At 49.9% G+C, this 25,253-nt stretch overlaps 1 protein-coding gene and 3 long non-coding RNA genes across 5 annotated transcripts; 2 read left to right on the top strand and 2 right to left on the bottom strand.

Annotated features, from left to right (window-relative positions):
* Window positions 1-1,621: 1,621 nt before the first annotated feature.
* On the bottom strand, window positions 1,622-4,509 carry LOC144588365 (uncharacterized). Its single transcript, XR_013543885.1, has 3 exons — window positions 4,333-4,509; window positions 3,064-3,158; window positions 1,622-2,370 (listed from the first exon to the last, which is right to left on the bottom strand). It is a non-coding gene; the product is annotated as an uncharacterized LOC144588365 (long non-coding RNA).
* LOC140705862 (uncharacterized) lies at window positions 4,509-8,748 on the top strand. Of its 2 annotated transcripts, none has more exons than XR_012085440.2 (2): window positions 4,509-6,001; window positions 8,220-8,748. It is a non-coding gene; the product is annotated as an uncharacterized LOC140705862 (long non-coding RNA). The 2 variants fall into 2 exon arrangements; XR_012085442.2 differs by lacking the exon at window positions 4,509-6,001 and adding an exon at window positions 6,036-6,116.
* A 6,589-nt stretch (window positions 8,749-15,337) lies between these two features.
* Window positions 15,338-20,693, bottom strand: ZNF503 (zinc finger protein 503). Its single transcript, XM_072995003.2, has 2 exons — window positions 19,069-20,693; window positions 15,338-17,838 (listed from the first exon to the last, which is right to left on the bottom strand). The coding sequence occupies exons 1-2, from the start codon at window positions 19,423-19,425 to the stop codon at window positions 16,198-16,200; spliced, it is 1,998 nt and encodes a 665-aa protein (XP_072851104.2). The 5' UTR covers window positions 19,426-20,693; the 3' UTR covers window positions 15,338-16,197.
* LOC144588364 (uncharacterized) lies at window positions 20,334-24,505 on the top strand. Its single transcript, XR_013543884.1, has 2 exons — window positions 20,334-20,475; window positions 20,689-24,505. It is a non-coding gene; the product is annotated as an uncharacterized LOC144588364 (long non-coding RNA).
* Window positions 24,506-25,253: the final 748 nt, after the last annotated feature.

The raw sequence follows: 25,253 nt of genomic DNA, 5'->3' as shown, positions 1-25,253 counted from the left end.
ATCTTCAGTAATACCTGGGAAGATCACCTGATACACCTGGAGTTAGTGCTGCAGAGGTTAAGTGCAGCAGGGCTAACAGTAAAGGCCAGCAAGTGTCAGCTGGGTAGCCCAGAAATAACATACTTGGGTCACATGGTAGGGGGAGGAATGATAAAACCCCTGGAGGCCAAAATAGAAGCTGTTCGTGATTGGCCTAGACCCAACACCAAGAAAAAGGTCAAATCATTTCTTGGGTTGGTGGGCTACTACAGAAAGTTCATCCCGAGGTTTAGCGAGATTGCGGCTCCGCTGACCGATCTGACGAGGAAGACGGCTGATGACCGCATCCCGTGGACCAGCGACTGTGAGGCGGTGTTCCAGAGGTTGAAGGAGGCGTTAATCAACTATCCTGTGCTGCGTGCTCCAGACTTCGACCGGGAGTTCATCATCTACACCGATGCGTCTAACAGCGGGGTAGGAGCAGTTCTGTGCCAGGAGGATGAGAATGGTGACCAGCATCCAGTGTCCTACCTGAGTAGGAAACTTCAAAAGGGTGAGAGACATTTGGCAACCGTGGAGAAGGAGTGTTTGGCCATAGTCTACGCGATCCAGAAGGCCAAGCCTTACATCTGGGGAAGACATTTTATTCTGTGTACTGACCATTCACCATTGCAATGGTTAAAGACAATGAAAACCCACAATAGCAAACTTATGAGGTGGGCTTTAAACCTACAGGACTATGACTTTGAAGTGAAGGTGGTCAGAGGGTCAGTGAACTGTGTTGCTGACGCCTTATCAAGAAGACCTGAAGAATGAAGACGGCGAAAGAACATGGACTATGTGTATATAATGATGACAAAAAGTAAAATGTACCTATTTTTTGAATTTGGTTTGTATGAATAAAGGTAAATTGATGTAATATATATGGTAAATGTTTAAATGCCTAAATGGTAAATGTTTAACTTAGAATGTAAGTATAAGTAAGTATGATATGGTATGTATAACTGTTGTTATGTATCTTATACAGGTTGTTTTTTGGTGAAAAGCACCTTAGCTTTCCCCCTACAAAACAACTTATAAAGAGGGGAGGTGTTACATACAGCACTGATGTTACCTGTCTGTCATGGGTTTGGAGGGAAAGTTCCATCCTATGGGGAGTGGAAGGCGGGACATCAGGAGGAGGGGCTGTACTGTATAAATATGTGATGCCTGTGTGGTGAGATGCTGTGAGACACTGTGAGACACTGGGATGTGACGAAGCAGCAGCTGGGAAGAAGAAGCTGTTGTGGGAGTCTGTGTGTCAGACAGGGTACTACTGTGTGTCAGAGTACCAACCTGATAGGTTCAGGTGTCTGTTGGTTAGCCAGAACTGATAGGTTCAGGGTCTGTGCTTTAAGTTAAGGGTTCTGGGTGAACCAAACTGTATGCTTGTATGAGTGAGAATAAGCCACGTTACTTTATTTTATTCACCTGATTGTTTATTTTGCCTGTGTGTGTATTTAAAATAAACCTTATTCTTTTTATTGTTTAAAAATCCATCCCTGGTCTGTGTGACTTCTTATAGGGAATGGTTGGTGGCAGCTTAGTGTAACTGTGTGACATATCCCAGTAGGTCTGGGTTTGTCACATTGATTGGTGACAATCTGTATAAAGCTGTTTTAATAGTCAACAAGGTTGACCCGATATTGTATATTAAATAAAACAGTTACACGCTCCTCTTGTTAACTTGTTGCACTGCAAAAGGTTGCACCCGACATCTCTAGGGCAGAGTGTTTTTCAGACTGTAGGACAGGGCTTCCCAGTATATCCCTTGTCCATTTTCAGGAGGCACTTAATACTGCAACCTGCCCAGGTCCTCTTCGCTTGAACTTCCTTGCCAAGGTGGTCTCTTTTGTTGGATGGACGCCAGGATCAGCTTCACACACTGCAGAGGGCTAGACAGGTATGTACAGGATCAGGGTGATTACAGAGCAAGGCTCTAACACTCAATGTTGGAGGGAAGGAACCGAAGAAAGAGAGAAAATGAGAGAGTGGAGGGCAGAGTAGGTGCCCACATGGGTGGAAAGAAAGAGACGGTCAAGAAAGAAACAGAAAAAAAACTCTAGTTACAGACTGCACTTTATCTTTTATAGCTTTATGCTTCCATTATATAAACTGCCGTGAGCACTTGGGACTATGGGTAGTGGAGAAGAAGGCCCTGTTGAACTAGTGTGGTGGAATGATTAGAAAGTTTGACTAGGAATCGGGAGAAGTGGGTTCAAATCCCAACTTGGCCATGAAACTCACAGGTGACATTAGGCCATTTCCATCCCCTCAGCCTGACCTACCTGATTCAGAAGTTGTGTGGGTGAAATGGAGAGGGGAAGAACCAAGTGCATTGCCTGGAGCCCACTGCAGAAAAAGCAAGACATAAATTTAACAACTATCTAAATACATCTCCCCAGTCCCAGATTTATTACTTTAATGTACACAGTCGCATTGTATTGTACACACTGTAGTATCTTGTATACACCGCAGTATATGGGAGTTGTGTAAACAAATCACTCTGCAGCCCTCAGTCTCTCCCTTTGTATCCCTACTGCCCAGAAGGATTGTTAGGGACAGTCTCAGCCTTGAGGAAGAGTTGCATTAAAAAGTAAGATTAAAATATCTTTAGTGCAGTATAAAGATATAGTTAATATGCCGAATGAGTTAATATGCTCACTCTATCTCTGGACCCACCATTTCATCTGCCTGCAGGTCAGATAGAGCCTGTAGTCCAGGGAATCCCCCTCTCCTGGTCTGGGGGATTCTTCTATACAACATCTTTCCACTGTTTATCCCGAGTGAAGATCTATATGGTTCACAAGATGTCTTTTCGAGATACTTATACACCATTATCCATTTCACCACTGATAAAGATTGGTGATTAGGATGCAATCCTAAGTAGGTGTATGAGGCTAAGTCCCTTTGACCTCAGTGAGCCTCATTTCTCAGTTAATATGTAGATTATAGAAACACCAATTAAAACCAACCAATTTATCAAAGGAATTGTCCAGACCTCATCTTCCTTTAAGCCACTTTTCTTGGTCCTGGAAGACTCACCCTTAGCAACACTGGTCCATAGATTCACTGTGATGATGGGTCCAGCACTGTGGATGCCTCTGGGCCACTCTTTCGCACATTCCAGTTTAAGCTTGCTAGAGAAAGCCAATTTAGATGTTGGAATATGCAGTCACGGAACCCCAAATCATACCTTGTGAAAAGTCACCACAGTCAATTCCATGGAAAACTTGTTTAAGAAATTGTGTGGGTGTAATGGCACCATCAGATCAGAATCAGGGACAGGAGATTTGAACAATGCAGTCTTCTTGGCAGACAGAATTAGAGAAAAGCATTTCTGGTTATCATCAAAATCTTGGGCTCTGGGGACAGAATGATCAAAAAGCTAGGAGCCTGCGTAGGCAGAATTTCAAGCTGAGGTAGACCTTCCAGCTGCACACTACTAAATATACTTATGACTGCAACTTACAGATGCAATTCAAGGACTAAAGCCATGGAGGTGGGTGCACGGGGGGCCCCTGCCATCTGACACATGCATCTTATCTCTATTTTCAGAGGAAAGGCTAGACAGGCCCCTGATGTCAGCAGGCTGCATTTCCCCATCTGCTTGCATACTGTATTTGTTTTCTGCTGTAAGATATGGAGCCTGGTGAATAACATTTTTGTCCATATTGCATCTCACCAGCTTTTTACTGAACTCTGCTGGCTGCCATCATTATAGTCATGCCACCCAGTTCAAAATTTCTGTCTGTGTGCCTGGGAATTTTCCTGTTTATTGGTGTTTTTATTTTTGCTTTTAAGTGATGAGATTCTTTTCTAGGATCTGCCTGACACTGGGTGCCCACAAATGTTTCTAGGCTTCCATGACCTGGCCAGCATCAATGCTGTCTTTGACCCATGCCAGTGGCCACATGCCTCAGTCTGGGTTACCAATCAAATGGGAAAGAGCGCAGGTGAAAGAGTCCTGCCTGATCCACCACCATCCCAGCCCTCACTGGACACCAACCATGCTGTAACGTTTTGGATTTCTGTTGCAGTTGTAGTTAATGTAATAACTGGGAGAAAGACTGTATTGTCTGAGCATAGCACAGACATTGTGAAGGCCACATACAGTGCGACCTTACATGATTTGATAGGGACAGCTTAATTAGGAAGCCAGTTACTGAAGCCATGAAAGCACTGCCCACTGAACAAGGAAGGGCAGAGGCCTAAATCTAATTGTTAATACCAACTAGAGTAGATCTACTGAATGAAGGGGAATTACATGTGTTGAGACTTGATGAGACATAACCATTACATTTATTGACTTACCTTTCCACAATGGTCCTTCGTGGTCAAATGGGTCTACTCTAGTTGTGACAAACACATGAATTTAGGCCAGAATGCCAAGATGTGGGTTTTTTGAAAAACTGAATTATAGCCTAATCAAATATTCACCAACACACACACACACACACACACACACACACACACACACACACACAGACAGAGAGAGAGAGAGATTTCAATTTATTAATCCTTCGCAGTTATGCTATTTTGTGATACAGTGGGATATCTATCCCATTCTGCAGAAAACATTCTACACAAACCTATTCCTTTCTGGGCTTCTGCAAGGTTGGTTGCAGAGAAATTCTGGGGTGAGCAAGGCCTGTGGGGAAAGATAGAGCCAAAAAGGGCAGCAGATTTCAGCATAAGGCTCTTACGAATGCCAACAAAGCCTCAGACGAGGCATTTCAGAAATGAGGAGAAGGGGAGGAGAAAAGCTAAGGCAACACTAACCAGAAGTGTCATAGGGAAGGCGGTATGGCCATCTGAGAAACCCTAGTGGGGTGGACTGGCCGGATTTCAGCCCCAGGGCTTAAGGTCCCAACACATGCACCCTAACCGAAGGCCTGACCACAGAGGTTGTCCACAGGAGATGAGAAAACTGGGCCACCTCCGCTTCAGCCCCTGAGCTGTCTAGCTCCCAGGGCGGAATTCCCAACAAGCAGATTTCCTACTTCTAAAACAACTTATCCAAATCCTACTGAAATGGCATCTCCCGGACCCTTCAGCTACGATGAACAAATGGGTAAGTAAGTAAGTAAGTAAGTAAGTAAGTAAGTAAGTAAGTAAGTAAGTAAGTAAGTAAGTAAGTAAGTACTGGGACACTCCTTCCACGGCCCAAGGCACTCGCTGCAAAGGGAAACCTCGCCTTCTCCAGCGCGAAATAGTACCGCTCCCAGGACGAGAAGATGGGATACGTGGAAATGGAACCGCTCCTTGAGAGAAGCGTGGGCCGCAGGAGAGTAACCCTCGGGGCTGAAGAGGTATTAACATCGCGTCTTTAGGCATTTCTTTCACTTTTTTTTAAACCAGACCCGCCCGTTGCTCAGACCCTGTCCTCTACTCCGACGCCTCGGGCATCTCTGCTCACGAAGCTGGAGCACCAAACGGAGCGGGACGTTGTCCTGCGCACGTCCCGAGGCAAGGAACGGGCGTTGCGCGGGTGGAGGCGCGGGCTCTCGCCCGGCTGGCCCTCGGCGTCAAGGCGGCGGGAGCTTCCCGGTGCGACGGGTCGGGCCTTTCTTTCGACCTTTCAGGACAAGACGAGCCTCGCCGATGGCCAAGCCTGCGCCTCCCGATCGGCGCGCACTGGCCGAAAATACCTTCCTTGGATTCCTTGTCCCAAGGCTCCCTCGTAGCTTCCAGGATTCCGATTTTTCCCTCATTGTGAAATATACAGGCAGGGTTAGACTTGTGCTGAAAGCCCGGGACGTTTGCCTTACGGGACTACAACTCCCAGAATCCTCTAGCCAGAAAGGGGACGTTTCCGAGTTCTGGCTATGAGTTGGGCCTGAAATGTAAATCCGGTCGTATTTTAATAGCGCTGACAGCCCCCCTCCCAACAGCTGCCATCCTTTCCATGGAGGGCGGGAGCGAGGAGGAAGGAGGAAATATCCAAGGGACCCACCCGCGACGGCGGGATATTGCTTGCGTGGTGAGGTCTTATTTTTCATTTGCCCCTTTTCGGACCCGCCTTTCTCTCAACGAGTTCCAAGGCGGAGTCCATGGCTCCCCTCTACCCCATTCCCACATTACAATCACCCTGGGAGGTAGGCCAGGCCTTCCTTTGCTATGGGCTTCTGGGCTTTGTAGGAGGGGAACAGAATTCTTGACTAATTTTGAGTCTGCCTTAGTTGTTTTCGTGCGTGGGCATTGGGCTCCCCCCTCCCAAAAAGCAGGCCTGTTTGACATCAGAGAGGCTGGATGTCAAACTAAGTGTACCACCAAAACCTTCTCAGCAGCGAAAGCAGAGCACCGAACATAAATTAACTCAGTAAAGGAAGGAGGGCCAGGGGTTTGCAACACCTGATCGGGTGGTGGGTTAAGGATCGTACCTTCTGGAGGTCGCTAACTCATAGGGCTATTTGGGAATTTGACCCAACTCCGGGAGGGAGTGGAAGATAGGAGGGCCTGGCGTGCTCTGGTCCATGGGGTCACGAAGAGTCGGACACGACTTAACGACGACGACGAACTCATAGGGTGGTCATATGCAAAGAAGCGAGTTGAGCGCCCACGAAGGTCAAGGGATCATCAGAGTTCACTGAAACGCAACCCAGTCCTGTGCGTTTGAGGGGAGAGTTAACCTGGGACTTACCACCTTCCCGATGGGATTTAAAAGTACTGTAGCTTTGTTTGACCAGGTCTTACCACCACCGCCAACAACACATCCGTTCAATTGATCTTCATCTTAATTAAGCAGCAGATTCCATTCCTGTTTTTCCGCCTCCCACCCCTAGACAAAATCCACGAATATTAAGCAGCCGATAAGCAAATGTTCCGTGAAAATCGAAATAACTAGTGTCCCCATTTTTATTATACGGGTGACAGGTTACGGCAACATGGGAAGGGTTTTTTCTGTCACATTTTTCACACATGGCTTAACTTCTTTAAGGAAGACGCCCAAAGCAGGGAATATAGATCCGGTGAAACGTGATCCATTTGTTGGTGGGCGGAGATGGGAGAGATGCAGCCGAGGAAAGCTTGTGCCCCACGAAATGTACAGTGTAGGCCTTTAACTGGCCGTGGGAAGCTTTACTAGAACGCTGCGCCAAATCGGGAGGGTTCATCCAGAATCGAAACGGGGGGAAACCCTGTGGCGAAATTTCGACGGGAACAAGGCAGGCGCCCGATGTCGGTTGCTTCGGTTTCGCCTCGCGTCGAAGTCTGGCAGATTTCTTTACCGTCGAAACCAACGTCCCACGGGGCCAGGCCTCCAGAAGGCCCGTCGGATTCAAGCAGGACTGCCTTAAAAGGGGGAGGCTGTTCCGCGGGAATGCCCTGATTTCGCATTCACTTCCCCTGAACATCTATCTGATGGAACCGTTTAGGGTGGGGGTAGCTGAAACCTAGAATAGATCAGCCCCCTCAGGGTCTGGATCATTTATTGTTAGAGGTTTAATTTTTCCATCATTTACTTTATCGTTCTAATTAATGGCTTTGAAACACAGTCGCGTTAATTTAACCCCGGACTTCCCCATTGGCCTAGAGAAATTTTCATCCTTTTTAGGGCGTGGATTATAATGACCAGTTTATCTTTCTTCCCTTTTGGAAGTTTTACTCAAGTTTGCTTAAATAGAGGTAAGCAGTTGTGAATAATGCGTCAAGTGTTTGGGGTCGGGGAGAGGATTAAACACTTTTACATCACACGTGCGCCCACGCTCAAGCGCTTTGGCTTCTGGAAACCACTTGCACCTCGGAAGGCTGAATTTTTAGGCTTGCGGAAGTTTTGTGCTTTCCTAAAACTTTTTTATCTTCCTGTGAAAAACCGAGACAAAAACTACTGTACTATAAACGTTGGGGAAAAGGAAATCTATTACAAGCAATCTCTGATAAGATGCCATCAGCCCTGGGGACGTGTGACCCCAAATTGTTTCGGAGAGGAAATACCGTTTTCTCAGCCTCCTCCCCCACCCCCCAAATTTCGGAATGGGATTACAAAGGCGATTGCTGGGAGGGGAGGGGAAGCAAACCAACAAGAAAGCAGAGGAGGTCTGCCTCTTTTCCTCCCTATCCAAATCTTATCTCCTGTTATCTTGCTTCCATCCATTTATACTGCAGTTGTTTTCTTCCGATTACATCAAAGCCTCTTTTTTCCCCCTATTCCCACCCTCCTTTTAAATAAGTTCAAAATGTGGTTTCTTTCTCCCCGCCAGAGAGGTCTTGCGCTCCTCTCGTCTCCGCAGCAGCAGGCCGCGTCCTCGTGTTCTCTCTTTAACCAGCTACGCCAACGTTAAGCACGCGTGGAGAGAGATCCAAGTGGACGAAGACGCACGTTGGGGCCGGCACGGAGCAGCGACCCTCAACCCTCGCACCACATCCACAACTCTGACGACGGCCGCGGTTCCAGGTTTTTGATCTCGCTGCCTGGCCCGAAGGGTCTGGACAGCGCCGCCTGGCCGGGCTCAGCGGCGCGAAACCTGCAGGGCGGGAAGGGGGGGGGCAGGGAAACAAAGAGGCAGGAAGTGAAGACGAGATGGAGTCAGGAAGAGGCCGGTGTGGCCCTCAGGATGGCGCGGAAGGACCGGGAGAAAGAAAGTGGCCCCCGTGGTTTTTCTACGCCAGATCTCCCCTCTTAGGTCACCGCGCGGCGAGTGTAAGAAAAACAGAAGGGATCGCCGCGCGCGGGAGATGGACCTATTCGACTTTCACTGACAATAATAAAACAATCATTGATTTGCAGTATTGCCGTCGTCGTCGTCATCCAAACAGTTGGTCCCTTTTTTCGTCCTAGAGGACTTTTTGGGTAAGGGAGGGGGGAAACAGTTGAGGTGTAATCCAGGCAGAAGTTCTTAAATGGGAAAGGAAGAGGTGGTCAGCACCTCACCCCAAACGTCGGCCCAGTGACCTATGGTCCTCTGAACTGAGAGGAAGTGTTGAGGGGAACTTCCTTCTGAATACAGATGGACAGGATCGGGCTGTTGGTGGATGCTCGTAAGTCGTGGCCTAAAGCAGGTGGAGCACCTCACCCCAAAAGGCTGGAGCCTTTCCTGCTCACGAGCTGCCTAATTCAAACAATTTCAAAGGGTTTTTGTCTCCCCCACCCCACCCCCCTTTGCCATCTTCCAGGTTTCAGTGGGCGTCTTTCTGCTGCTCTGTTATCATTACTCCTTTCCTCGATGTGACGTTGAAGGGAGATGACAGCATTGTCTGGTTGTCTTTAATTCATTTGAAGATGAAGGCGGGGGGGGGAATGCACACCAGGTTTTCAGGGTACTCCCCCACCCCCACCCAAAATGGATTTAGCCTTCCATTCCTACCCCACCCCACCATCCTTTTTTTTTTTTTTTTTTTTTGCCCAAGGAAGACAAATAGTTTCTGATATGTTTGAAGGCTCGAAGAGAGAACACATTTTAAGCAACCAGCAGTAGGCACACACGCAAAGTCCACGCAGATTAACTCCTCCAATTTAAGACTTCTCCCTGTCTCTTCTTGAAAAGTTGTATGTCTGACACGGGAAATTCTTAAAGGCATTTTAGGTTCTGTGATAATATTCCGAACTACCTACGTATCACTAAACACACAATTTTCTGTTGAACCGGTGGACTGTAAACGGGGTGTGGGGGGGGGGGAAGACAGGGAGGCAGCTATCACGCATGATTTTGCCCCCTTCCTTGATTTAGCATATAATAAGAAATACATTGTTTCTCCTGGACCATCTAAGCTTAACTTTCTGGGACATAAACCGCAAATACCTGATTTCACAGGGACTAGATAACTCCCCATCAGAGCCAGTTGTCTCTTTACCCATCAAAATGCGCTGAAGAAGGAGAACGGGGATCAAACCGGAGGGAGACCCTGGGGAGATAACACTATAAAACCGGCAATCCTAATCTGATAGTTAAGGACCATTTAAAGAGATTCGGACGGGGCTGGGGCGCGAGCGGGTGGAACGCAAGAAACGCGGCACATCCTTGTTACAAAGTTAATAGGCTCCGAGACCAAAATAGAGGGATCCGCTCCCCAGTCTCTTTTCGTGGCTGCCCCTCGAGAGAGAGTTAAGACTACTGGATCCGTCTTTCCGCCTTTGCTGAGAGATGGATTCGGGTGTTAAGCCCTGGATGCAACATTAACGACGGAGAACACGAAAACAAATTCCTTTTTTCCTCTTAATTATGGAATCTTAAGAGAAACGTCAAAGGCCGCTTTTGTAAGAAGTGGCACGGGCGCGCACACAGGTCACGGCGAATCTGCAGCTCATAAACACCCGCTTTGCCAAGCCTTCTCCTGCCCCCCGCCCGGCAACACACCTTTTCCCGAGCCCCCCTTGCAACAATGCTGTGGGGACGCGCAGCCCGATCCCGCGGGTATTTACTCAGACTCAAGCCCCAGGGCGTTGATCCCAAGCAGGTATGCTCAGGAGAGCCGCTTTCGACGGGCCGGCATGTACGACTCTGTCCTCTAGAAATACAGCCCAAGAACATCTCAAGACCAAGACGTCCCCCTCCCCTCGCCTCGTTTAGGGTGAAGTAAAACAAACAAAACCGAAACCCCGAATGGTTTTCCGGATGCGTCGGAGGTTGCGAGGGGGGTCTGTCTCCGGATTCAGCGCCTTGCTTTCCACAGAGTTTGGGCCAGTCTTTCAACATCCGAGCGGGCAGTTCAGCCGCCGCCCAAGCCGCGAGCGGGAAGGGAAAGAGAAAGGAAGCCTTTAGCGGGCATTCTGCGCCCAGCTGTCCGCGAAAGAACAAACTCCTTCCAACTCTACCCTTCTTGGGGGAAGCCTCCACCTCGCCCCAGTGCACAGCGCGAGATTTTCCCTCCCAAAAATCTTTCCACGGCTGGACTAGAAATCAGGCGCGTTGTACTCTTCGGGCAGAAAACTAGTTTAAAGAGCAATGCTTGCTGACTTAACTAGCACACTGGTCCGTCTGTCAGTTGCTCCGGAGTCTAGTTGAGATGACCTTTCCTGATTGATACGATAAACAGATATCTCCACACAGAGAGACTTTCTCGCAAGTACCCCATTTATCAAGATTCACCTTACTAATTCATTAATTATTTCTTACCTCTAGGGAGCCTATCTGACAGCTTATTAGATTTTTTTTTAAAAAAATAAATCATCATGAAGTCAACTTTTCCTCTCCCCTTTCAATTAGCATCCTATCAGATAAAGAGTTCTGTGTAACTGGAAAGCTTACTCACAATTTCGGTGACCTTTTGTTTGATCCTAAATAAAGGAATTGCTCCATTGTGCATTTTAGAATCTAGCTATCGATCTTGCATTATTTTACTCGGGTCTATTTTAGAGAAAAATGCCACCAAAAAAGTGTCTCGAATAAATACTTTGAAAGGGTGGGACTTTCCATACATGGACGTGTAGGATCCCCTTAGCTTAGAATTAACTGAACCAAAGAAAATCGAAGAAGGGGGCGAACACCGGTTAACTGAACCGCTTGGATGTCTGATTCGGATCAGGCGGATGCGAGAGGCTGGATTCTCGTTTTGGGGTAGCAGGGACCGGATGCCTATCTGTTGCTCGTCTTCTTGATGCTGAATTTTGGAGCTGGCTAACTTCGACGTGCCTAACAAGGGCCGGCGGCTGGCTGTCAGCTTCGCAATACATTCAGTTGTAACAAGACACAAAGGGAGGGGGAAGGTCGAAACCCATCTTGCCTTTAAATAAAGAAATAAAAGTATAACTTTTTGGAAAACTCCGGCCTCCCACCCCAATCCGATCTCCTCTCCCCCCCCCCCCCCCACGTTCCTTGCCTTTCAGCATAAACAGCTAGGCAATCTTTCGCGGGATCAAATATTTGAACAACCAAGGCAAGTTAGAAAACTCACATAAATACCAACAGAAAGTTTTTAATGGTGCATTAACTGTTAGTCACTTGTTCCAAACGGCGCCCCATCTACAACTCAGCTAAGCCGCTATGCTTGGATTTAGAGGAGGATTAAAGGGCTATTTGGCTTCAAAGGGCTGCATGGGGGTGGGGGGTGGGATGAAAGTCCGGTTTACTTGGTTTGAAGTAAGTATCGGGGGTTAACTGACTTGTGATGCGGATCATTGAACTCCAGCATCTCGCCGCCACCACCACCATTTCCAAGCTTACTCCCCGGGATTTCACTGGGACTTACTTCTGAGTAAACATGCTTAGCATATGACTACAAAAGAACGCTCAGTTGAATTCAAAGGGACTTGGGCCAGGTAAGTGCCTATACTAGTGACCTCAGCTGACCCATTACAGCCAGAACAGAGAACCCACTCGGAAGGAACATTCCCCTGAGCAAAGGCAATTGAAACGGACGGGCTGGATCCCAAATTACCCATGCTTCGAGTAGACGTACAGAAATCAACGATACTGCCACTGGTCACGATTAACCTAACCCTTTGATTTCCACGAGTCTACTCTGCTCGTGACTAAGTTTAGATCCAGCTCAGGGAGGGAGGGAGGGTTACGCAAGAGGGTAGCTCCTATTCATTTCACTTTCATTTGTGCAAGGGAAATGCACCCAGAGACGTTGCCCCTTTTGGGAACCCCCATCTCAGATAGCCCATTTTGCTCTCAGAAAGAGGCACCCTTAATTAGACACGCCAGACCTTTAAAATAACCCTCAGTTTATAATTTTTTCTGCAGGATGAAAAGAGGCTTCTGCCTTATCAAGGAGATTTTGGTTAGCTGTTTTAAAACAAAGATTGCCGGCAAGGAGTTAAAATAATACACAACCTCCAGTGAACTTAAGATATGGCTGTAGCCTAGCCAAGCTTGTGACAAATAAAAAGCTACAGTCTTTAAGCAGTCACAAGTTTCTGCTACCTCCCGAGTCACATCACATCCAGAGCGGTTGGAATTTGTGCCCTTCCTAGGCATAGGAACACAGCTTTTTGCCTCCAAACCAGTTACTTGCCTCGGTTTCGTTCTCCCTCCCCCACTTCACTGCCACTTGATTTGTTAATAACCCTTGGCTTGAAAAAGTCACCCCAGCTAAAATTCCTTGAAAATCATAATGCTAACAGCAAATAACAACACCACGTGGAGGGAAAGGGAAAAACCCCTTTCCGCCCTTCTGGTCGTCTGAACCACAGGCTAAGGCGATCCTGAGATTCCGGTCCAGGGACAGCCCCAGCCAAAGGAGCCTGACATTCACAAAGCAGGAAAAGCCACCATCCAGGGGCCTTCTTCCCTCGTTTAAGGTGGTTAGTTACTTGGTAGAAATATCTAGGCAAGATATTTCGGCCATTATTTATCACAGGGCCTTTCCCCTGTTTTTCCTCCTCTCTTTCCCTGTCCTTACGGAGTGTACGAAGCTACCAGCATGAATTTGACCCAACTCCGGGAGACACTGGAAGACCCGAGGGCCTGGCGTGCTCTGGTCCATGGGGTCACGAAGGGTCCGACACGACTTAAGGACTAAACAACAACAGTAAGGAGTGTCATCTATGTTTCATCTCCGTCACAGTGTGTTGCTAACCTACAAACTAGTGAGAGGAAGAGGGAGCCTACACACAGACCAAGAAAACATCCACACAACCCAGACCAAGCGGGTAACCCAACCAACCTCCTTTGGAGGAGGGCGGACGTACACACGTGCTTGATGGCACAGTTCTGGGCTCTGATTTTAAAACGGAAGAGGGGAAAGCGGTGCTGTTGCTGATCCTTTCGGGAAACGTACCATTTGTTAGCGACCGGTTTTTCCATTCGGCAGCTGAGGTGCTTCCTGGCTTTGCCTACGCGGCCGCTACCCATTTTGGCTCCTTGGAAGAACAAGGCGCCTAAAGGAAAGTCAACGGAACGTAAAGGCGAAGGGCTTTCGCGTGTCTCCCCCTCCCCTGCAATAAATGGCGCTTACATCCTGTGTTCCCTTCACACCGCTAAATTCTAGAGCTTTCCGTCGGATTTTTAATCTCCACACAAGCCTCCTAAGAATGGTGTTCTTAAACTCTTAGCAAACCTAAAAATGCAGTTTTTCTGCATCGCTGCCTTGGCAGTCATGTGGAAGAGATTGCAGGGCCTGGGACGAACCCCTGAGCAACGCCGAGGGCTAAACCCCCCCCTAGGCAGAGACACCCGGAAGGGCCACCACGAATTCCGGGGGGCTCCTTGAAATCATCTCCTTTGGGGATCCGGAACACAGCGGCGGGACCCTCGCCTTCAGAGCCCAGCGGGTCCTCACAGTGCCCGGTGGACTGGCGGCCTTTCAGCGGCAGGCCATTTTCTCAACCTCCCTCAACAAATTCCTCTGTCGCTTGATCAAGATCTCGTAAGAATCTGTGAGAGGCGGCTCAAGAGTGAGGTCCACAATGCGGGTCAAGAGGGCGCATCCCTGAGAAACAGAAATGCTCGGATTTCACCCTACCAGTAACACCCTCCTCGCCTGAAATCCGCTGGGCTTCCCCGGTAATACGAGGTTTACAAGTGAGGAAAGATCTTCTGGAGGGTAACTCATACAGTATTTTCAATTCTGGACGCTCCCGACTCGCTTTCAGAAGCTTTGTTCGTTCCCAAAGCGAGATCAAACCGTATAATAAACACCTCCACCATTTAAAAAGAATGATTTAAAAGATGCGTGCCTCTTGTCTCACTCGAAACAACGGGAACAGAGAATCTTCAATTCAAAATTGCGCAAGTTTTAAGAAACCCGGAGTTGAATTAAGAACAAGGAAGGACAACAACCCAGCAGGACGGCGTCCTCGGTGCCTCCCCGGCTTGAGCTGTGCAAGAACTCCGCAGCTGTTACACAACTCCTGTTAATTTCCTTCGGCTTCCGCAAGAAACTTTCTCGCTCAGTCAGGCCCGACGTTTTCTTCTATTTTGGCTTATTTATTCATTTTTTTTATTTTGTAAAAGACGCAAAACGGTATGTGTCGACGATGGACTCCATGATATCTATGCTGCCCCCATGGCCCGCTGAGTCCCAATCACAGAAGCTTTACTATTTTCTGCGTCACTATATCCATCATCCTTTACCAAAGCCGGCTACTATTAGCCATAATAAAAAGCTTTGGTTTTCCTTGGAAACAAGCGGGAGTAATTTAAACTATTTTCTTTGTTTTTGCATTCAGATTCTTAGTTTGTTAATAATAATAATAATAATAATAATAATAATAATAATAATAATAATAATAATAATAATAATAATAATAATAATAATAATAATAATAATAATAATAATAATAATGAAGCAGGGATATCTTATTTTCAGGCATAGGACTGAAAAGTTGGGTATTAATAAACTTTATAGTATTACTATTATTACTGGAGCACCTAGGTCTCCCTTCCCCTTGTTACTTTTCATCCACGTCCACATTTATAACAAACGCCAAAGATGCTTTCGAAACAAAAGTAAAACTTTTTAATACATCAAATATACGGAATTTTAATCTTTTAAAGTGATACATTGTCTATTGTTTTAAATACATGACGTCATCCTTGTTTCTCCCCCTCCTACAGGGTGGACTTAAAAAATAAAAAATAGTTAAGTGTTCCTTTTAAAGAACAAAAATAAGGCAAATGGAGGTTTTTGGAATAGAGTTGTTGTCGGGTTCTGTTTTCTTCCAGAATATATACAAAAAAATACCCATTTTCCTTCTGCCATGGCATACATTTTAAAAAATAATTGCAATTTGAAATTCGAGGTGACAAATTGCAAGTTAAGTGGTGTTGTTGGTTTGATTTTTTTGTAAAAAAAGAGCATGCATTTAGGGTTTTTCCCCACCCACCCCCATTGAGACATTAAATAAGAACGTACAATACAATCATATCAATTTTAAAGTAACATTAAAGAGAAGACCTCTATTTTTTTGTTTCCTTTTTATTTATTTATATTCTACAACGGGTGTTTCCACTTTTAATTTTTTTCTTCCTTTTTTAAGCCTATTGAGCTGAAGTTAGGTAATGCACTTTTATTGATTCATCGTCCCGCTTGAAGCTAACATAAATAAATACAGTGCCCATGGATCCAGTCCTCAAGATGAACACTATCTTTATATATATATATATATATATAAAAAGAAGTCAAATTTCAATTTTCTGTTTGCGGTTTTTTTTAAAAGAAAGTTTTGAAGGATTGCTTTATGTTCTTTTCCCCCAGAAGTGTTGCTTTAAATTTCGCTCTCACCCCAATCCCCCTTGACCAAAAAGAAAGAAAAAAAGAAGCCCCCATCAAAATCAAAGGAACCCCCCAAAAAACTCACTGGTATCCCAAAGCGGACGCTGTCGTCAGTCTTTGCCCATAGAGTGCGTAAGGGGAGTAATAGGGTCCCGTGGCCGCGGGGACAGGCACTGGGGCTCCGGGGGTGGGCAAGGGGCTCTTGGAATAAGGGTGGTAGCGGCTGCTGAGTCCCAAGGCGTGGTGCGGGCTGCGCAAAGCCAGCGTGCCGGGACTGCCGGGGGCCCCCGTGGTCGGGATGTGCATGTGGCAAGCCATGGCCGCCGCCGCCGCGCTGGCTAAGGAGGTGGAGCTGGGGTAGCTGGAGAGCAGCTTGTCCGTCCCCGGGAAGGCCGTGTGAGTCCGCAAGTGGCTGAGGAGCTCCTCGGAGGTGGCGAAGCGCTTGTCGCAGGGTCCGTTGGCCGACACCCAGTTGCAGATGTGGGGCTGCGGGTCGTTGGGGAGCATGAAGCCGTAGGGGTACAAGGGGTGGCCGGCCAGCGAGGGCGGGGTGGTGCCGCTCAGCGAGGAGTGGACCGTGTGGAGCGGGTGCGTCGGGTAGACCAGCGGGTAGCCGGACTTGAGCGCCTGGTCGTGGGCGCAGGAGGCGCTGGCGGCGGCGGCGGCGCCGGCGGCCAGGTGGCTGGCGCAGTGGTAGCTGAGGCAATAGGGGTCTCGGCACAGGCTGGCCGTCATGACGGAGGGCGGCGAGGCGCCGGCCAGCGGGCTCGAGCCGGCCCCGGCCTTGCTGCAGCCCAGGCTGCCGGCCAGCTGCGCGCCCACCAGGCTGCCCGACTTGGTGGGGTCCAGGGCCACGCCGTGAGGGAGGAACTGCGGCGGGTAGCCCGCGTAGGCGCCGGCCAGCGTCCCCGGGTAGCTCATGCCGGCCGGCGGCAGCGGGAAGACCGTCTGGCCGGGCTTGTAGGGCGACACCGGGGCCACCAAGCCGGAGCCCAGCACCGAGGCGGCGGCGGCGGCGGCGGCGGCGGCCGACGAGGTGACCGCGTTGCTGCCGCCGCCGCCGCAGGAAGAGTCCGAGGAGGCGGACGACGAGGAGGACGACGAGGAGGAGTTGGAGGAGGACGAGCCGGCCAGGAGGCCCTTGGCGCTCTCGTGGGCCTGGCTCAGCTCCGCCGTAATCCCGCCACAGCCCGCGCCCAGCCGGCCGTGGGCGCCGCCGCTCGACTCCGCGCTCCCCTTGCCGCCGCAGCCGCCCTCCGAGGAGGCGTCCTTCTTGTCCCCATCGCCGCCGCCGCCGCCGCCGCCGCCGCCCTTGCCCTCGCCGCCGGACAGCAAGCCGGGCGAGCAGGCCGAGGCGCTGGAGGTGGGGCTGCCTGTCCTTGGCGTGAACGGCTGGCAGGTGGCGCTCGGCACCCGGAAGCCCGACTTCTCGCCGCCGCCGCCGCCGCCGCCCGAGCCTCCCCCCGAGGCCGCCGCCGAGCCGCCGAGGCCCGCCGAGGGCTCCTTCTTGTCGGCGCCGGGCTTGGAGTAAGGCTTGAAGCTCGACTTGTCCTCCACGCCGATGTCGCTGAGCTTCAGCGGGCCCGACTTGGACCCCTCCTTGTCGCCGCCGCCGCCGTTGGACGTGACCGAAGAGAGTTTGGAAGAGGGCGACGGGTCGGGCTTGCCGATCTGCGAGCAAGTCTGGGCCAGGAGGGCCAGCGGGCTCTTCTTCGCATCTAGCTGCAGAAATCCGGGCGGGAAGGAGGAGAAAGAGAAGGAGAAATGCAGACGTTTAGTGAGAAGGCCTCGCTAGGCGGAGATATGGTGGGGGGGGGGGGGAGAGAGAGAGAGGCAGAGGGCCGGAGAAAAGTCCCGAAGGAAAGGCGAGCCCCGTTGCCGCAGCTGAGAGGCGAAAGCCGCCTCTCCGACGCCTTTCCTGCGCCCACATAGGCACCCGGGAAATTCGGGACTCTCTAGTAATTGTGCATTTCAAAACCTGAAAGGTTGTTTGCTTTGAAGTCGGTCACAAGATTATAACTTGTTTCACACGCACACACACACGCACACACCAGCACCGCATCCCCGGCCAGCCGTTCTTTGAGTCCAGCTTAAGTGAGTGGACCCTCCCTGACAAGACGGGCCCTTGCTTGGGGCGAACCCCCCCCCAGCTGAAAAGCCCACTCCTTTCCTCACATTCCCCTTCCCCGATACCGCCCCCCCCATTGCAGTACGCCTAAAGACCAGTTTGCAGCGTTATCGTTGCCAAGATCAAGAACACTCTCCCACAGGCAGTTCCCCACCCAACCTACTAGAGTCACGGGAGCGGTGGGTTGTTTTATTTAAAAAAAAATTTACACAGCATAAGAGATCAAAGAAGTCCTTCGAAAAGGAGCCTGCCGAAGGCTGACGAGGCCCGTACTACACATAATATTGTGCTCTTTTACTCCATTGCTCCACGCGAAATAAAGGCTAGGACGTGTTTGGGGCGGGGGGGGGGAAACACTCGTGTGTATTGCAAGAGATAAGTGGGCCCCCGTGTTAAGTAGTCTTAATGCAAAACCATGAGGATTGGAAAGTGGAAGTCAGTCTCATTTAAGCCAAAGGGAGTTACTGTACTCCCCGACAGAGATACTGTAATTCAAAGCACTGTATAAAGTCTACGCGGACGGAGAGGCCGCAACTTCGTCCAAATACATATCTAGCAATAAACTCCCACATACACAAGAAGGCTGACTTCCGAGTAAACATGATGCCATCGCGCTCCTCGGGAAATGCCGGTATTGCATTGGGTATGTGTTTTAAGGACGGGGAGACGGTTTAAAAGTCTGGAAACCGGAGCGCGGCTTACAAAGGATTCCCGTGTGTGTTAAGGGGATCGCCCGAGCCGGCAGGACTGACTTGACTGCTCGCTCACTCACTCACTCGCCCGCGCTCACAACACACACCCCAAGAAGACTGCGGTGCTCTTACCTCGATGGGGCTGACGGGCGTGGAAGGCAAAGGCTGAAGGTATTCAGGGTGCAAAATGTGTCCAGTCCGAGCCGTGAGCATTTTCAAGACTTTGATGGGGAGGCGGTTTGCCTGTCGTAAAGGATCCGAGGGTGGGACGGAGTGAAAGAAAGGCTTGGTGGCGGCGCCGCTGCCGCTGCCGCTGCTGCTGCTTGTAGGATTCCCAGTGAGTCCGCTTTGCCAGGGAAGATCAGAGCTGCTGCTGCTGCTGCTGCTGTTTCCGAGGTCTCTCGCGCCTCCTCCTCCTGCTCCTCCACCACCTCCTCCTCCTCCGTGCTGACTACTTCTTACGGCAGAAAGCAAGGGGGATGTAATCATGACCCAAAGCCTCGCATGAAAACTGGCGGGGTGGGGGAGCGCCGGCCACGCTGATCAAGAGCCGAAACGGGGCGTCTGCTTTCAATTCTTAAAGAAGGGGGTGGGGTGGGGGGGAGAGAAGAGATTCACATACACACGTGTTGGTCAGTTGATGGTGGCTGTTTTTAAAATAGGCTTCTTTCAAAAAATATATGTTTTTTTGAAAAAAAAATTGTCCTTGTTGGGAGAGGGTGGATGATCCAAGATAAAAAAAGAATCAGAAAGGTGGCTCGGGATCTGGTTAAAGGAAGGATACTAGAAAGGAGAAATAATCCCGTGTTTTGTTTTGGGTTTTTTTGGTTGCTGTTCAGGTGGGAGGGGAAGGGAGGGTCGTGAGGGAAGATCTGGATTTCTGTTTTCCCCAGTCCCAGTCCCTCTCCTCGCTCTGGCTGGCTGGCTGGCTGGTCTGCTTGCTTGCTTGCTTGCTTGCTCCGGGCTGCCTCCCGACAGCCTCTTTTTTTTTCCTCCGCCTCCCCTGTTCAGCTGTGATGCGAGCCGCTGCCCATCCAGCCTCGGATCTGGCAAAGAAACTCACTTCAAAAGCAGCAGAATTAGTCAGAGATTAAAGCCTTTGCCGCCTTCCAATCAAATGGGACCCCGAGGTGATTGGAGGGTCAAGGGGATGTGACGTCACCTTCCTTCTTCAGGGGCTTTTCCAGCACCAGCAGCCTTCTACGTGGGATTTAATAGTCTCTTTCTTTCTTTCCTCTCCTGTGCCTTGCCCTCTTCTGGTCGGGGCTCCTAAGGCCAGGATGGATGGATGGATGGATGGATGGATGGGCTGATGTCAGTTTTGTGTTTCCCGCTCACCACTCCGCACTATTTTTTCCCCTCGCGAATAATATGATCCCTTGTAAGGATTTTGTTTGTTTGTTTTTACGGGGGGCACTTTAAAGCTCTCTAGAAGAGGAAAAAAGTGCGAAGTTTGAAAGAGATTTATATTCCTGGCTACGCGCAGAGCCTTACATATCTCTGCAGTGCGACCCATAAAAGCGCCATTAGATGCGGAAGGTACGGAAAAATACACGGATTTGTTTGGTTTTGTTTTTTCTCCTTAATCAACGCTGCCGATGCGGGGTGTTTTGGGTTGTATCCTCTTTCAGAACGCCAGCAAATTGTCAAGTGATTTGTTCTCTCTCTCTCATTTTTTTAAATTCGGGTGATTGGGGGGGTAAATCTTGCCGATCGCGTAACATTTTTTTTACAGTAATTATTTTTCTACAGCGCGAAACGGAAGAGCTGGAAGCCCTCCTTTCCTCCCGAAGTACGAATCAAGAACCCTCCAATCAGGACTGTGGTGACACTCGGAGGTTCTGGGCAGAGATTGGGAGAGACGCGTGTCACATGTTGCCGAGGCTCCGCTCCTCCTTCGCCCTCCTCTCTTCCCCTCCCCTCCCCTCGCCCGCCTCTCCTCCTCCTCCTCCTCCTCCTCTTCTTCTGCCGCCCCTTTTTTGGGGTGGGGTGGGGAGCCTTTCTCCTCGCCTCTCCTTCATCAGTTGTCAATGCTCCCCAACCGCAATCAATCAGTTATTTGTCAGCCCCTGTCAATCCTCCCTTGATTTATGTCAGGTTTTGTTGCTGATTACAAGCCTAGTGCGACTTGAAGGAAGAAGCGGGGCTGGGGGGGGGGCTGGGAAAGGGAGACAGAGACAGGCAGACAGGCAGGCAGACAGACAGACAGACAGACGACTTCCCCTGAAAAGAGAGCCGTTCAATTGAAAGAGTAAATCGCTCTCCCAGCGAATGCAATTTGTCTGCCAACCAAAACACGGAGCGACTCGGGCAGCGTGTTCCGTGACCCACCGCGATCCCAGGACTATGGGGGGGGGAGGGCGGGCGGGAGGGAGAGCATTCCTCGTCGGTCCCGAGTCTTGCGTAATTAAGAATCGAGCCCTCCTCCTCACAGTGTGGCCTGGCAGAGGCCTGGTTTTACCCAGTAGAAGCGACTGCCGAGCAAACAGGCGTAGGGCGTCCTTCGCCGGAATGCCGCCGCAATCCGCTTCGGCGAGGGCGCCCGGTCTTGGCGAGAGCAGGGCGGTCGGTCACCCGAGTTCCGCGTCCTTCAGAAGAAGCCCCTCTGGACGCCCTCTGGGACCGACTTCCGAGTAGACACAATTGCCGTAGCAAGACGTGGGCCGGAAGACTGGTGCCCCGGGTTTAGGAGGGGCGTTCTACCGAGTGCAGCTGGACTTACTCCCGAGTAAACGGGAAAGGCTCGGGAAGGTGACTTTGCCTGACCCGGGCGCCTTGCAGGGAGGGAGAGGCGAGCTGGTGGCCCAGCGATCGCGCCTCGGGAGCCGGGCGAGTGGAGAAATGAAAGAGGGAAGGGAGTGAGTGGGAGGGAGAGAGAGAGAGAGAGAGAGAGAGAGAGAGAGACAAAGGAGGCAGGAACATTATTGACATTTTATCGCCAATCCGTCTCTCCATCGGCTGGCACAGCGGAATGTTTAAAACGAGATTAAGATTGACATCTTGAACAGCCCGCGAAATGCCAATACTGACAGCACGGAGCAGGGAGGAGACGACAGCGAGGAAGGAGCGGCAGAAGGCGGGGGGGGCAGGCTGGATCGCGAAGGGCCTGGGATCAAAGGCGATTCATTGCAGCCTTTCAAGTATTTGTCCACAATTGCTGCCTCCACCCACTCCTCTATATTCCCCCACCTCGCCCTGCACGGTTTCCTTCCAGTTTGTCCTATGGATCTCCTCTCTGTCGCGATGTCTCCCCCTTTAACATCTTGCCCGCAAAGATGGGTTTTCGGTCTAAATACCTAGCACAGTCCCGCGGGAAGTTCTCCTGCGGCAAACGCTGTGGAAGCCTGCTTGCAGGAGCACTTTCTCATGGGCTGAGCTTGAACGGTGCAGTCCCGAGAAGTACTTGCTTACGAGTAAGCCCTATGGAATAGAAAGCTCGCTTAAGGCCCGAATGAACGATGTTGGGACCGGGCGGCGAGACGTACATTCGGGGCAATACGGGTTGCGTGTTTTGTTTTCAACGCCCCGTCCTTTAGAAAGCAGTTTCCCCTCGGCTTGTTTCAAAAAGGGGCGGGGGAAGCAAAGAACAGTAAAACATTCTCCCCAGTCTCGGTCTGTCCTCGAAGATTTCCGTATCGACTCTTTTTTCTTAAACGCCTTCCCAACTCGCATTTGCGTTTGTGTGTGTGTTTTTACAAAAAGAGACCTCTGTTGCTTGTCTTCTCAAACTTCAGTCATCTTAACTTGTCCTTTAAAGGAACAATGTAAATGTATTCCATTTACGTATGTTCTTTGTTTACTATATTATATATAATATATATATTCGAAAGTTTTTCCTTTTTGTTTCTAGATCGGACATGACGGGCCCGCATATATACTACAGTATTACAAAAAGGTCAGTAGGAGATATAAAACACGCTCGACGAGCGAAGAATAAGGCGGGGGGGGGGGCTTCCAGGGGTCGTGGCCGATTTCGGAGCAGGAATCCTCGCAGAGCTAGACGCCGAGGCGGCAAAAGACCTTTCTCCCAACACCCCCCCCCTACACACACACCTGCTCCCTCCACGCCACCTCCATCCCCCCCCCTCCAGCAAAGTAGCAGTAAAGACGCTGAATCCTAGAAGCGGTGCGGACTCTGCGCCCCAGTCTAAGGGCTTTGACCTCTTCGACTTTGGAACAGGGCCCGTGTTAATTTCAGAGCCCATCCTGCGGCTAGCTCGAGGGGCTGGGGAACACAAACAGCCCGCTTGGCTTTTTACGAATGGACGGCGATCCACAGCAGTATCAAAAATAGGTGGCTTGTTATTATTCCAAGTGGGTCGTTGGACTCTTAACAGCAACCACGGGCGATCATTACCCCTTAGTAGTGGGCCTCAAAGATAAGAGAAAGGGCCACACCTAGACCAAGGCTGGGATATCGAACAGAGGACGTTGGACGTTTAACTTGGCAATAAGGCCACTTTATTCAATTGCGTAGGCTTCTAACTCAGCATTGTTAAGATTTTAGGGGTAGTATTTCAAACACCTAAGGGCACAGAGCCTTCCCTGGCCCTATACTGTTCGCGAGGCCTGCGCAGCAAAGCGCTTGGTTCAGGATCCTGAACTTCTGTCCACGATTAGACAGGAAAATAGATATTCCTCTTCCAACCTTCCCGCTGTATTCTGGGAAGTAAATTCTTGCCCCGTGACTTCCTGGTCTTCAGTACTGTACTTATGTATCTTTCCGCTCTAACTCTTAAAGTACGACATCACCGTTTTGATCTGCTGGTAGATCTACCTGGGGGGTTGGGGTTAGGGGAACGTGGATGCCTTTGAAACTGCTGAACAAACCCAAGAGAACATTCATTACCTAGCCCAACAAGAGATACAGAGAGTCAGGGAAGACTCCGGCGTTCCCTATGGATATTCCTGCCTGTGAATCCTGTAGGAATAATTCGAAAACACGTCCCAGAATGGGCCCCTCCCGTTGTGCTCTTTTGTTGTCAAGCCCCACTGATAAACAGAAAGGCAGTAAAACTCAGGAAGAAAGAAAGCCCAGCCCGACCCCATTCTTCATTCGTGTTCATTTGCATTAAAGTGCTTGGAACAGCTGTTTTCCTTACAAAACCGGAGAGACTTCTATCTGTTTTCCCGTTGTATTTGTCCTGCCTCCCAGGGTGAAAGGACTCAAAGATTAATTGTCTTAAGGTAGAGTTAGATGTGGGAAAGGCCTTTTTTCCGCGAGCGCGACGAGGGGGGGGGAGGGTCGAGAAGAGGCCTCGTTACAGTTCTAAACCGGGGGAATCAAAGGTGATCCACAGGACATGTGTAAAACAAGCGGCGTATTGACGTGAGGGAGGGAGGGAGGGAGGGAGGAGGCAGCAGTGGGTGCGGGGCGGGGTGAGGAGGACGATTTTCATCTCCACAAGGAGCTGCAGCAGGTAGGACAATTAGCAACTTCAGAAGGATAGCACTTACATCCTGCCGAGGAGCCTTTGATGTGTGATTTCAACCCCACACCGATCTGTAAAAAATCAGCTTAAAAAAACGGAATGAATGAATGAATGAATAAAAAAGGTGCCTAAAATCAGCTTCCGATTGTGCCTTTTTTTTGAGGGGGGCGGGAAAGGTTCTCTTCTGGTCTTCACAGCGGTTTATTGGGATGTGGTTTAAGTTAGGGTGCCTGCGGAGAAGTCCTTCCACATTTTCCCTCCTGGAACTCCGGTTCCCTCCCGCACCGCGAAGGAACGGGCGAAGCGCGGACGAATGAAAGATCTGTTTTGCTCCTTGCAAAGAAGGGCTCGTGCAGTTTTTGTTGCGACTTAAGATTTCCTTTGGTTCCTCTTAGTTGTGGGGTGGTTAGGCTGAGATCTGGTTTCGTCTTTGTTCTTTTTCCCGGCGGGGGAGGGATTGGCCTCACCCTTGTACCCATCCCAAATTTAAGAAGGCTTTTTTTTTGTGGAGGGTCGGAGCAATTCCTTGACTGGCTCATCCTCTGACAAAGGGGGAGAGAGCGAGCGGCAGTTCTTTTGTGTGTGTGTGGGGGGGGGTTGGGGGGGTTGAGGGGGGAGAGAAGAGTGAGGGGATTAATTAGCAAGTGCCAGTCCACACTTTCGTTTACCTACCAGCTATTGGCAAAGATGTCAAGTCGATTTTATTTGCACACAATGGAAATGATTTATTTTCACCGAAGAAGAAGCAGAAGCAGAAGAGAAGAAAAAAGAAATGGGCTGGCAGATATTTGAGGAGGGGGGGAGAGGGAGAGGAGGAGGAGCAGAAGGAGGTGGTGGTGGTGGTGGTGGAAAAGTTTGAAAATGCCTTGAACTATTCACTGTCGA

The sequence above is a fragment of the Pogona vitticeps genome, chromosome 3 (genome assembly GCF_051106095.1).
Source record: "Pogona vitticeps strain Pit_001003342236 chromosome 3, PviZW2.1, whole genome shotgun sequence".
NCBI classification, from domain to species: domain Eukaryota; kingdom Metazoa; phylum Chordata; class Lepidosauria; order Squamata; family Agamidae; genus Pogona; species Pogona vitticeps.
Note: the sequence above shows the minus strand (reverse complement) of the source record. Positions and strands in the feature narration are given on the sequence as shown.

Excerpts from the sequence above, each read along its gene's own strand:
- ZNF503 (XM_072995003.2), bottom strand. The coding sequence starts at position 19,425 with ATGATTACATCCCCCTTGCTTTCTGCCGTAAGAAGTAGTCAGCACGGA. Across the intron at positions 17,839-19,068 it reads CGCCCGTCAGCCCCATCGAG|CTAGATGCGAAGAAGAGCCC; the intron begins GTAAGAGCACCG and ends GGATTTCTGCAG.